The 13768-nt window shown below is 42.6% G+C and overlaps 1 protein-coding gene across 6 annotated transcripts in view; it reads right to left on the bottom strand.

The window, feature by feature from the left end:
- RRBP1 (ribosome binding protein 1) overlaps nucleotides 1-13768 on the bottom strand; it is a 292620-nt gene that overhangs the window by 27420 nt on the left and 251432 nt on the right. For all 6 annotated transcript variants that reach the window (XM_078648944.1, XM_078648942.1, XM_078648940.1 and 3 more), the window contains exons 25-27: nucleotides 4543-4614; nucleotides 3836-3931; nucleotides 2860-2943 (exon numbers count right to left, since the gene is read on the bottom strand). In XM_078648944.1, the coding sequence (XP_078505070.1) occupies nucleotides 2860-2943; nucleotides 3836-3931; nucleotides 4543-4614 (252 nt within the window). The remainder of the gene's footprint in view (nucleotides 1-2859; nucleotides 2944-3835; nucleotides 3932-4542; nucleotides 4615-13768) is intronic.

Raw genomic sequence — 13768 nt, forward strand, 5'->3', positions numbered from 1 at the left:
CAACCCCTCCCAAAATGGTACTGCTTCCTGAATAGACTACTTACTGATTCCTTCCTAAGAGGTACATTACCCAGATGCATATACTCCCAAGAGGCCTTTTGGATCCCACATGGTGTTGTTGACAGTGGGTGGCGGTGGGTCAGTGACCAGGGCGGCCAAATGCCTGGTACATCTTGGATAGTAAATGTAGGGAACAGCTCTGAACTACAATCACTGATTACTTTTAGCTTGAAAGGGGTAGAGTCTTCTACACCAACCATGCTAGGTTTCAAAACAGTCCTAAGAGGATGGGCTTGCTCATACATCCACTGGAAAACTAAACACAGGGAGAGTGAACTGCTCTATGTTGAGAGTGAGATCGCACAACTAGGCAATGCAATGCTGGCCTCTCCTGCAACCGACATGTAACTTAGACTTGATCAGGCCCGCTTCACACGGTTATGATTTGTAATGTACCCCAAGATAGGCCTGGGTAGTCACCTAACCTTTCACCTACATTTTTCATGTCATTGTACTACATATGAGTTTTTGGTATTGACCTTTTACCTAGTTAGGTACTGCATAAATGTTGTGTGGTTCCCCCAAAAACTAGCCTCATTTATTATGCATGAGGATTCCTCAGAATCACAGCAGGTATACCATCTTCTGCATAATAACTATGTATAAGGGTCATCCCTTTCATCATCCACAGCCGACATGACACAGCAAGGTAGAACCCCTGAGGGAACCTTTTGGGTATATAAACACCATATCTTTGTTGGGGCAGGCAGAGGAGAAAAGACTTCCATGCTGACACACTGACGCAAGACGCTGAGGTTCCTACACACCGACACTCTAGCACGCAGTGGTCTGACATCCCTTGGGGTGCGTCATTCTCGAGACAGAGTCGTGGTCCTTCGTTCTCCCACACCAGGTAATGGGGTTGAATTTATCCTAGGGGGATTCTTGGCTATACACCTACATACATGCTAGGTACATCTCGTTAGGGTTAGCATCCTAGGAGTACGCATTATTATTGCCATGCATCTATATACCTGCATATATCTATTTTTTTAGCATTATGGTAGACATCTACCAGCCATTTACTCTTTTGGTGCCTAGAATCGTTTTATCTGTTTCTGTCTTTTGGTTGTTGCCGCACAAATATTTTACACTAGAATGACGCTGGTTCAATAAATGCTTATTGAAAACGTCCCCATAGTTTATTCTGTGTATCTATCAGAAGACAAAAATGAGCAAGAGTGACTGAGCGAAAAGCACTGTACTGTTTTCACAATCCCAGAGGGGAAGGGGTTGTCATGTTCGATAGTTACCAGAAACTATGCTCTCCTTGGTAAGAGAGATTCATAGAGGCACTGTGAGCTAGCTGGTATACTGGTGAACATATCCGGTGGGGGGGTTTAGAATCAGTCTGAACACCAGACCCACAGTTTATGTTGTCTAAACGAGCAGATCCTTTATAGATTTATAGGAACCAGACGACAACATTACTACGGAAGCTCTTAGCTACAGCACAACTTGGTCGGCTAAAGTCTCAGAGGAGGACATATGAGATGGGAGGTAAAGCAGGCAAACTACTTCTATGGCTCACACATCTGCGGAACACCCCGGCAGTTTAGTGGCCAAACTGAGGACCTCAAACCAGATAACAGTTAGAGGGGCAGACCACCTGGAGAGGGAGTTTGGCTGGCACTTTAAAACTCTGTACGCTCGGCTGGAACCTCCTCCCACTGAGTGAGATCATCCTATCATCTGGATCTGCCCCTGAGATTTCGTTTGGCAGCAGAGAGCAAGGACCTAGATTTTTCAATTACAGCAGAGGAGATCCAGCAAGCAATCTCATCTATGCCTAACAGGAAGACCCTGGGCTCCAATGGGGTTTCCCCTCTAGGCCTTTCTAAATATACTTTTCTCTATTGATCCCACACCTCTTCATGACGTATGAGGGTGCATTTGAAAGGAGAAGACTTCCCTGCGACCTACTGATGGAAACAATTGTAGTGATCCTTAAGCCAGACTATCCCCTATTGGACAACAAACAAACACTATGAATCTCAACAAGCATCTGACAGACGTAACTTTTTTTCACTTTTATGGATCAACCTTTAGTGAAAAAACGGATGAAAACACCTACATATTTTTTACTGCTTCTTCACTATTTTTCTTTTCAACGATTAATTTAGGTGTGAAAACCATGAGCAATCTACATAAATGACAACTTGCTGGATTAAGAACTGTGTCTACTTTCCAGAAACATATAGCTTTCTATGTATATTCTCCTTTCCTCTACACAATTAAAATGGACAGTAATGTCAAAATTAGGAACTATTAGCCCCCACTAAGAATAATACAAATACTGTGGTGAAAATGATTTCGATTTAGTTCAGTCTACTCCTGCAAATGAGCGATCTTCATACAACAAACTTGGTGCCATATTGAGGGCACAAAATCTTTCTTGTATGGCTTTTCCCACATATTTGCAGTTTTTTTTATTTCTTTCAGGAGGCACCACAAACCAAAGGGTACATTTTGAATCCCCATATGTAGAAAATTTTCTGAAGGCTTAAGTTCTATCTACCCAAAATATAGAAAACGGCTCTGCACAGAGGGAGGAAAACCTTAGCATTTAAAGTGCTAAAATGTATATAGTCTGCTAATTTGCTGGTAAAAGGCAATTATAGAAAAATCCAGTTCATATTGCAATCTTAACAGCTTTTGGTATCCAAGTACCTGGGCATACCAAACGTTTTCGAAAGTTCCGTAAAAATCTGTTAGTCTGTGTCGCTGTTATGAGTAAAGGAAAACAAAATGAAAAATTGGGTTTTAATTGCGTAAATAGTTAACATTAAATGACATTACCAAAGAAAGTTCTTTGCTTTGCTTCCGTGCTTCATTTTTTGCGGACTCAAGCTGTTCCTGCGATTCCTGAAGAAGCTGCCGTAACTTTAAAAATAACAATGTATTACCTTAAACTTGCAACATCAAGTGAAGTATTTCATATTATTTGTTACACTGATAGTTTCAAACCACAACTCAATAACAGTCTCAGAAAACAATTTTACAGAAAGTTACTTCGGGTTAATGTGCATATGGACATATATTTCTACTTGCCGCACTGTTAACTAAGATCGTTTTCCAATTGTCCAGAGACTGTGCTATTAAGCGAGAGACCAACAAAGTAAGTGCGACTATTTCTGTGCAATGATTTAACCCCTAGTAATTACCAGTTGTTTTAACAGGGCAGTCAGCATCCCCCAACCATGTCACAGTGTTCCCCCAACTCTTGCTGTGTTCAGGCAAGTAGAACTGTGGGAAGAACTGAGCAGCATAATTTAATGCTTGTGTAAAATACAACAATTTCTCTGAGTATTTATGCCTTACTTCTTCCTTTTGTGCGAATTACAGTCAGTGCTTTGAATGGGAAGATGTTGTCCGGTACTAAGTACCTGCACTTCTTCAATTTGAAAAGGAGAGTGCTTGCACTTCTCGCGTCTGCTGCAATACATTTAATGGGAAAGTACTGGCACTTCTCATGAGCAAACAGGTACCCAGTAGAGTGAGTACCAGCACTTCTATTATTTCCATTTAAAGCACTGGTAACAGTGAAAACCATGCATGATTCCACGAAACTCTTTCAGTAGTTGCGAGGAGCAAGATACGCTTGCTCTTGGAAATCGTGAGAAAGTTAGTCTTGCTCCTGGACATTCATGACCAAGGCATACTTAAACTGAGTAAAACAAAACTACTTGTAGAAAAAGTTTTGTAAATCGGCCATTAGAATGCATCTCCTTTAACGTATGCTGCATGTTGCTCCATCACTCAAACTCACACTTACACTTTCAACTTCCTGTGAATAGTTCTGGCACACTGAGCTGGCGGAGTTCATCTGAGCATCTAGCTGAGACTCCAAGAGGGTGATGCATTCCTTCAACTACGGAAAGAAAATCTACATTATTTCACGGCAAGGTAAAGGGTAAGTTCTTCCGAACACATTTTTTTTAGTCGAAGTGCAGAAAATACAAAATCCCTAAATCATCAAGTGAGTTCACTGTTTCCATTGCGAATTCAATCACTAATTTCCAAATTAGAGTGCTATCATTCAACCCTTTAAAACTGCCATTATTCTCTCTTATTGCAATTATATTTTAAGTGTAAAAGGAGAGAGAGTGGGTGTGGAAGTGTGTGTTTATTTGTGGGTGGGTGGGTGCGCGCGTGTGTGTGTGTGTGTGTGTGTGTGTGTGTGTGTGTGTGTGTGTGAGTGCGTGTCTGTGTGAGGGTGTGTGTGCGTGAACGTATGTCCCTGCGAGAGTGTGTGAGAGAGGGTGAGTGTCTGTTTTTTAGGTATGTGTGCGACACACAATGCAATGTTCAGAAAAGTGGTGGGTGGAGCCTGTCCTAAAAGATAGTTTTGACACAGAATATAACTGGTTTTGCAATTGCTCATTTTAATGCAGGTGCATTGGAAACCATGTTCAAGTTTTCTTTTTGTACTTGTGGACGCAGGAGATTCAGAGATAAGAAGTTTATATTCTGAACTCAAACCTGATCAGTGTTTTGGAGTTCCAATTTCAACTTCTCCACAGTTTCCTCAAAAGACCGGATTTGGTTTTGTGCCTTTAAATAATAACAGAACAATGATAAGAGAATATGTTAACCCTGTCAACAAGGCTCACTTTGCTGATCAGATTCATCATTAGCAATATTAGGATATATAACTTGTTTATTATACAGTAAAAAGAAGAAATACCCGTCAACACGCCAAGCAAACTTCGGCACAAAACCCCCAGCACGTAGGACTTGAAAACAGGACAATGGGGAATATTTTATACCACAGATTATAAATGGAGTATTTAGATGAAAATGTGGAAAATTGATTTTATTCTTTGGTACTGTACAGTACCTTTTTGCATCATACTTGTACTGTAGATTACTAGAGCAGTGTTTATGCTTGAATTGAATCCCCCCAAAAAATGGCATTTCCAAATGTTAGTTGCTAATATTGCCTTCACCACTGTGTTCACCTCAGTTCCTGAAGGATAAGGCCAGCATCAGGACATTGCACCCCCATCAACTGAGCAGGCTACCGAAGAGTAATGGAAAGATCTAGAGGCAAGCAGGCAGCTCTTAAACAAGCATTTGCAATGCAATAGGTCTCGCGTTTACAAGAGTTTGAGCTATTGGCATTGTAAATGACAATGCCTTTATTTATGTGTTGATTTTTAAAACATAAATAAAAGGCATTGCCATTTACTATGCCAATAGTTTTTGCAAATGCGAGACCTATTGCATTGCTGGCTGGCACACCAGGGCAGAAGCATTCCAAGACCACAGCTTTCTATATGTGGGGGCAAAGGAAACCACCAGCCGCTCCGCTCGCTTTAGAGCAGCCAAAAGAGGAGAGGCACAAATGAAACAACTATAGCTGTCAAATAACAAAATTAAAGTTCAGGGTGTGCAGTCAAACACCAAAAGGAGGCCAAGACTGAAGAACGGAAGCCGTGGGGTGGGAGTGTGTGGTACTGATAAGGATTAGAAGGAGACAACCTGTTCGCATCAGCCCGGCAACACCACAAGGTTACAAAACAGTCACAGAACAAACGTTAAAAGGATGACTGACAGCAGCATGACGGAGTTACTGTGAAAGCAACTTGTCGGCTCTTCTAACTGTAGGCTTACAAGGCCCCAGGGTCTGCTGTGCACCAGCGAGGGGGGATGTGGGTTAAATTGGTCTGGAATTACAAATAGGGGAAGCGCAAATTACGCAGCAGAGATGACAAAATTGTGGGGAAAAAAAGGGCAAATTACGCCGTGTAAAGCGCTACATTTCGTAACAGTATAATTTCCTTACTTTGTCAGTTTTACACTGATTACCACGGTCTAAGCAAAACTTTTTACCTCATTAGTACAAGTTTATTACCTGAAACTGAAAGGAAATAGGGTCGGACAACAATGTTAGCAAATGAAGGAAACTGATTTATGGGGGGTGGGTGTTAAGGAGAGCTACAATTGGGGGAGACTGACAACGAGGAAGGATCTGTGTGGGGTCGGTGGAAGTGTCATGTAGCTAGGTGACACAGCACAACAAACTGCTGAGCTCAGAGGTAGCAATGAAGGTTGGACTCTCCCCAACGGTCACGGTAACTCCCCGGGGCAAATAAAACGAGTGTGACTTAGTTTTGTTAAAACTAAATCCTTGTCAATTAAGAAACGCTTCAGAGCCTTACACTTAAAGAAAGCCCTTATTAGTAGAGTGCGTGCGTCTGTCCTACTTCACGGGCCTTCAGGGCCGGGATGGGGGGAACTCCACCCTGCACAGTGACGTGCGGGTGGGTGACTAAGTGAAAGAGATTGCTGGACAGCATTGTTTTAGGATGGCTGTTATTTGAGTTACTTTGTTTTTTCCTTCACTTGTTCTGTTTCACTAATACTATATAGTAGTCATAGCACAGAGTGAGAATCATAGCTGTTTATGCTTTTCATATAGTACACAGACAGAGGTTACAACTTCCATGGCAGAGGTACTCTAACCTGCCTTCCCATAGGCCACAAGCCTGCTCTGGCCCGTGAAAAACAGCTATGCTGGGGCTTTGGCAATAAGAGAGCAATGGAAGTTCCCTTTCTTCCTCCCCATCTGCCTCACCCAGGAGGTGCTTCTGGAAGGATTCCCTGCTCTCTCGAGTGCCCAGTTCCAATACACAAGTTTGTTGGCTGCTGGTGGTAACAACATGCAAATTAGAGAATGTCTCCGTGTATAGATCCTTAAAGGGCAATGCCTGAATCTTGCCATGTCCACGGCTAAGTTTCTTGAAAGGTGGGTGGAGATTAAGGGTATGAGGACTTGCAGATATGCCTCGCTTTGCCAGATCTTCACGGTTCTCATTTCCACTGTTCTAATAAAGAATATGGGCGTCTCGAAGCTAAAAGTGCATCCCTTAGAGGCTACCTCCTTCAGAACATGAGTTACAGAACCTGACAGGGGCCATAAAACAAGGTCTGTTAGGAGAGACAAATTGTTCCTAAAGAGATACCCAAGAACACAAACTTAACATACTCGCGCTGATCTGGATTACAGTCTGCCCCTTTTACTGTAGTCAGGAGACAAAAGTGTGAGTGGTATGCAAGATAAAACAAAAACTAAACCAAATTTCTTATTAACCATCACTTCCAGGCAGTACTTAAAGTTAGTATGCACCCTCACAGAGTGCCCCGCATAGAACTTGAAGTCTCTAAACACAAATCACCATATCGCCAGGGCCCATGAGATCACATAAACAACAAGTTAGGTATTGAAAAAAACTCACCGCCGCAGCCCGGCTTGAACGGGAAGCCAGGCAACCTGTGTTGGGATGGGGGCAGGGCCGCAAAAATACAGGAAGCAGATGGGAGCCTACCCTGCGCTCCTGTGCCCGTGAAGCCATCCAGAAGATTTGTGTGTCAGCTAGCGGGGCTCCCGTGCTTGTGGAGAGCCCCGCCTGTTGCCAAGAATGACCCGCTGGCTGCCGAGGGAGAGAGGGACACGCGAAAAGAACCCGGTGAGTGGGGTGTTGGGGGGGGGGGGGAAATGTGTGGGGGGATGTGTGCGCGCGTGTGTGTATGCGAGTGTGCCTGTGTGGGTGGGTGTGCGCGCGCGTGTGTATGCGTGTTGGTCTGTGTGCGTGTATGTGTGTGTATGTATGCGTGCGTGTGTAAAAAGAGCCCGATGACCGTGGGGAGGGGGGGGGGGGAGAGGGGATGTGTGCACGAGTGTCTGTGTGTGTGTGTGTGCGTGTGCGTGCGTGTCTCTGTGTGCTGAGGCTTACAAGGGAGACAGGAGATGGTGAACGCGCGCGCGACCTGATCCGATTACGGCAGGGTGCGCGTGTCCATCTCTTGTCTCCCTTAGCTTGTTGTAGGCAGAATCGCCGACAATAGGGCACGCAGCGACATCGCTTCACGATCGTCGCAGGTGCAAGACCTAAAAATCACTCTTGTATTTACAATATGATTGTGTTCGAGGGGTTGTCTACTAGGTTTTATTTTTTGTAATGTTCTGTTAACTATATAATTACTTTGGTATATGCCAAGTGCACATCTGCCACTGATCGTGTATAGGCCGAGGGGGGATCGTACCAGAATTTGAAATGACCCACTGTTTAGATTCAGCCCCCCAGCTCAAATACAGTATTAGATAAGCTTCCTCTGCACCCCAGAAATAACATATAGGACCGTGACCCAGTTATTTTCTACAAAGGGAGCTGGTACACAATTTCTTAGTTTTAAAAAGTAGCCTTTTATACAAAAGACAAAAGTTTTATATAGTTAGGCCGCTATACTATCCTCGCCACACGCCATCTCATTTGCTAAACGTGTGAGGACTCCCTTGATTTTCTCTAGGAAAAACTTCAAAAGTTTCCCGGTTTTAACTTCGGGATGGAGATTTGGCTCATAAAGCATCTAAGTTGGGAAGTATCAATCTCTTGCTCCACGCTGTACATTTGCTCATAATGTTTCAAAAATGTTCTTTTATTAGTTTGGGATCCGAGATCAGTGTTTTTGTTCTACCTCAAAGAGTGACACGATCTTATTCTGAGCCTGTCTCTCGTGAGCTTGCCATGCTGGGAACCAGCCTGCATATTCACTTTCTTCATTTATCTTTTGCAGATACACATTACTAGAGATATATCTTTTCTCAAAAATAGTACTTCTACATCAGGCTTTTAGCTTTCCTAAGGTTCAGTTTGTTTGTATGGGATTTAATTCTTAACTTGTCAATGTCCTGAATCACTGCAGCTTCTAACCCTGCTCTCTAGTCGGTACGGTGCCTTTTTACCATAGTACCTCAAGAAGTTATGCAAGCGCGAATGGAAGCCTTAAACACATCCCAAACTATTCCCACACTGACTATGTATTCAATTTAAAACAATTTTAACAAGGTTTCAGAGCACCTAACTTCGACTTCAAATTTCACTTTACTGAAGGTCCGTCTACCAACTGGCCAGTCCAGTTTACTCCCACCATCACAACAAAAAAGTAGTCAGAAAAACAATATGGTATGTGGCTGTAACTAATTAAGCCTAATTCACAGGAGGAAAGAAAGCAATCTAATGTTGCTGCAGATTTATACCTTTCCGAGACACAAGAATACTCGTGCCTCGTCAGAAATGTCTCTCGCCATAGATCAGACAAATTTAAGTTCTTCATATATCCAGACATGGACATTGCCATTTGGGGCTTATTTTGTTTGCATGCATTTGTTGAAAAGTCAAGCACTGGAATTGGGGAGAAAATTAAAATCCCCCCATATTTCCTCTTCGTCTGTTTGGGAAGAGATAATCTGATATTGAAGATGTTTGTTTATATAAATAGCAACTTTGCCATGAACAGTCCTTGCACATGAAATGCATTCAAATGCAGCCCACTGCTTAAACATTGTACAGCTCTACTTTACCCCTTCTCGAAAATATGTTTCCTGAATTATCTGGGTAATGACCTTTCAGCCAACCCTCAATTGTTTTAGCCTTGTGTTTATTGTTCAGGTCATTAGCATTGAACACAATCACTTTCAGATGGTCGTAATGTGATTTTATCCCTTACTGCAAATAAGGCTGCACACCGAAAAAAAAAAAAATCCTGCCTGAATAACCTTAATATAGGCAGATGTAACCAGGATTTTGACAGGGATGGTATACTGGCTGAACTACATAAGAAGTTTGCATTCGTTCCGAACCCTGAAATAGTAAAGCTAGCCAATCACATTATTAATGGAGGTAAAATCCTACCATGATTTCATATAGCAATGATGGTTAGTGTTTTAAAGAAAGGTAAGTGCAGGGAACATAACGCTTATAGACTGATTATTATTTTTAAATGTTGACTATAAGATGGAGATGAAAGTGCTTGCAAATTGTAGGAGTAAAATTGTTTAAGCAATTACCAACCAAGATCAATGCTGCTTTATTTCAGGCCGATAAATGTCCTCCAACACAAAATACCTGGTTGAGGCTCTAGATTACTTTAAACAAAAACAAATCCCCATCCAAGCATTGTTAGATGCTGGGAAGGCATTTGACTTGGTCTGTTGGAAGAGTCTTTTTTTTATCATTGATGACTTCACTGATCAGATCACTAATGACATCATCCAAGCTACTGCACCTCAAAGATAAACAGTTTAGTACTGGGGGTAAGTCTCATCGATTATGGTAAAACTATTGTTAGAAATGACACCCATGGGTGGTAGTCCCCCAAACCTTTTACTTCCAACCCGTCTGTTTTGTTGGTATTAGGACTCTGTGCACTTTACCTCTGCTAACCAGTGCTGAAATACTTGTGCTCTCTCCTTCACACATGGTAAAATTGGCTTACACACAATTGGCACATTTAATATACTTCCAAGTCCCTAGTAAAGTGCTACCACATGTACCCATGGCCTGTATAGTAAATGCTAATAGTGGGCCTGCAGCCCTAAATGTGCCACCCACTTTAGTAGCCCTTTAAACCTGCCTCAGGTCTGCCATTGCAGCCTGGGTGCACAGTTTTAAACTGCAGGATTGGTTTGGCAAAATAGACATTTTGCCAGGTATAAACCTTCCTTTTATATACACATCAGTCACCCCTAAGGTATGGTGCATTGTGTTTAAAAGCTTGGGCATGCACTTCTAAGTCTTAAAAGCCCTGAAAGTTAAAAACTCTCAAATTCGTTTTTCACTATTGCAAGGTCTACTTCTCCTGTAGGATAACACTGAGTTACCTTATTACAGTCAAAATTGCTTTATTCGAGGTTCACTCATAAAAGCATATACAATCTCCATTATAGAATAATTAATAAAGCAATTCTGTTAAAAATAAGATTTGGTTTACAAACAGTTAGGTTAAAAACATAAATATCATTACAAGATAAGAATTACAGATAAAATGCAGGCACTCTTTTAATACAATATTTGCCAGGTTAAGAGTAACTAACATAAAAGAGACAATCAACTGCCTAGAACCCTCTGTCTAATAGTCCATGCCCATCCAAGATATTTGGCAGTGGGTATTACACTAGGCAGAAAAGTGCTAGTGCGTATAATTCTTAGAGCTACAACACTGCTAGTGGTGCCTAAGTTCTTGCACATCGGTGTTAGCCAGAAGCGTCTTGGTTCTGCATAGATCATACAGGAAAATAAAAAATGGCCAATTGTTTCCTTGTGTGCTCCACAAGCGGGACAGTTGCTAATAGATGGACCTCCCCACCTGCCTGTTAGAGATCTAAGGGGAAGGGCACCTGCTCTAATTTGGAAGAGGAGCTTCCTATCCCTCGGTGTAGTTATAGCGTCCCAATAAAGTTCTAGGCTGGGATTGGGCTTTGCTTCTAAAAATCCTCCAGCCATGGTCGCAGTGCTAGTACCACTCCAGTTCCGAGCAGCCACCTTCTCCCAATAGATTTCTTTTAGGACTTTTTTGGATGGGAATGAGGCTGCCACTGGGTTTTCCCATAGCATTCGAAGGCCGAGATCACCCAGCATTGTTCTAAGTTCATTCAACCATCCAATTTTATGGAACACATCCATTTTAATGATATCTAAAAACCCCTCAGCGTAGTGTAAAAGTTCAGGTGTAGTCCAAAGCCTCCGCCAATATAAAATTGGACGAAGCCTAGCCAAGTCTACAACAGCATTCCTGCCCAGGTCGTACCTGAGTGGCAGCAAGGGAGTTCTCTTAGGGAGGCCTGTGATAAACCGGAAAAACTTGTTTTCCAAAATTTGAAGTGACTGGAGTTTATCAAAGCCCCACAGCTCAGCACCGTAAAGTGCTGAGCCGAGGGCCTTGTCCTCATACACCTGGAGTGCTGGTTTTATTGGTTTGGTGATAGATGTTCTATGCTCTGAGCCAAGGGCACCAACTTATTGTCTGTGCCTTAATATTGCAATATCTATGTGTTGGGACCATCTAAGATTGTTTGATACATGAATCCCCAGGTACGTAAAAGCATTAACTACCTCAAGATGGCGACTATTCATGACAAGTTTTGTTCTAAAACTTCGGTGGGGATTAAAAGCCATGAGCTTAGTTTTAGCCACATTAACTTCTAAGCCATGCTCCCCACAGAATTGATCAAAAATAGATAAGGCGTACTGTAGACCACTCGGAGTCTTTGATAAAATCAGAGTGTCATCTGCAAACATTAAAATAGGTGTCTTAGTGCCAGCCAATGAGGGAGCATCCACCTTTGCAGACAACATGCGAGCAACGACACCATTGATATACAATGTAAAAAGCGTAGGAGCCATCGAACACCCTTGTCGAACTCCTCGCTCCACCGGGAAGTCTGGGGTGACCATTCCCTGCTTATACCCCCCCCACACACTGGATCTTGGCAAAATTTGCTTCGTGGAGCCTCATTAGCATTGTCAATAGTTCTTCTGGGATGCCCAAGTTCTTCAGTACCAGCCACAGCTTAGACCTGGGTACTAGGTCAAAGGCAGCCCGCAGATCGACAAAAGCCACATACAGGCTGCCCTTGCCCAGTAGCACAGTCTTCCACTGTAGTAGAGTAAAGCAGAAGACCTGGTCCACCGTACTGGTAGATTTTCGAAACCCTGCTTGGAATGGAGACAAAGCGTTATTCACCTCTGCCCAGTCCAAGAGCCTATTGACAACCATCCTCCCAACCATTACATATAATATGTGCTATTGTGTGTTTTGAGGAAACTATGAAATTCATGTTTGGTGTCTGAGCAATTGTAGTTTAAAACTCTCTTCAATGGTAAAGTCAAATATTAAGTCATAATTCTGAAAACACACTTTTAGAAAGTTGGCATTTTTTAGTCCTAACCATTTGGTGCCTACAGCCTGTATCCTGGGTCCCAGGGGAAGGTGTAGTTGTCATATGGCCCTTGCATATTCCTCCCAGACAGTACCACAATAGAGGGTCTTGGTATTGTCAGAAAGGGCCATCTTGACTTGATAGGGTTGGAGCTTTTGATGAAGCAAAGCTTCGCATATTTTGCGGCTTGCCAAAGTCAAGAACCTCGTTTATGTGTAATAAGGTAACAAGTGTATGTTCTACTAACATTTATGTTTAGTTTAGATAAGGATCGTGAAGCTTGCACATGTGTTTTACTAAAATAATTTACTCGAGTCATCTAAAAATGGCCGCCGCTTGTATTTAGTTACTGCGCATGCGTCAGCCACACTCACGTGTCCTGACGCGTCTGCAGAAGTGGAGGGAAAGTTATGCGCATGCGTAATTCATAGCTGTGCTTATCATGTGGTACTGCTCGTGCCACTGCTCTTGTGACTGTGTCAATGTAGCTAACATTTAAATGCTATAGTTTTTATTTCTTGATGATGAGTCAAAAGTACAAATCCTGTGATGTGTTTTCATAATGACATTATTATGTATTAATTTGTTTTTCGCTTACTTTTTATGTACCGCGGGGAATGGGGTTTGTCTGTGCCGAGAACCATTTTGGAGGTCCTTCTGCGCCTGCGCGACCTGCCAAGGCAGAGCAGACCTTGAATGATGGAACTCAGCCAGTTGGCAGTGATGAGCAAGATGCTCCTGAGAACGACCCGAAAACTCGGCTGAACCAATCACATGTGCTCACAGAGCAACAATGTTAAAGTTGCCATTGTATTTCTGCACCAGTTCTCATGAGAACCCCAATCTAGTTAGGCGGTACCCTATTATGCAAATGTAGGCTTGAAACTCTATGTCGTGATTGGTGTGTTACCCAAATCCTACCTTAGGACCAATCCAAATTGAAGGATTCTGACACTTTGCAACATTGGGGGGTGGTACACTGAC

Source organism: Lissotriton helveticus, chromosome 6 (genome assembly GCF_964261635.1).
Source record: "Lissotriton helveticus chromosome 6, aLisHel1.1, whole genome shotgun sequence".
Taxonomy (NCBI): Eukaryota; Metazoa; Chordata; class Amphibia; order Caudata; family Salamandridae; genus Lissotriton; species Lissotriton helveticus.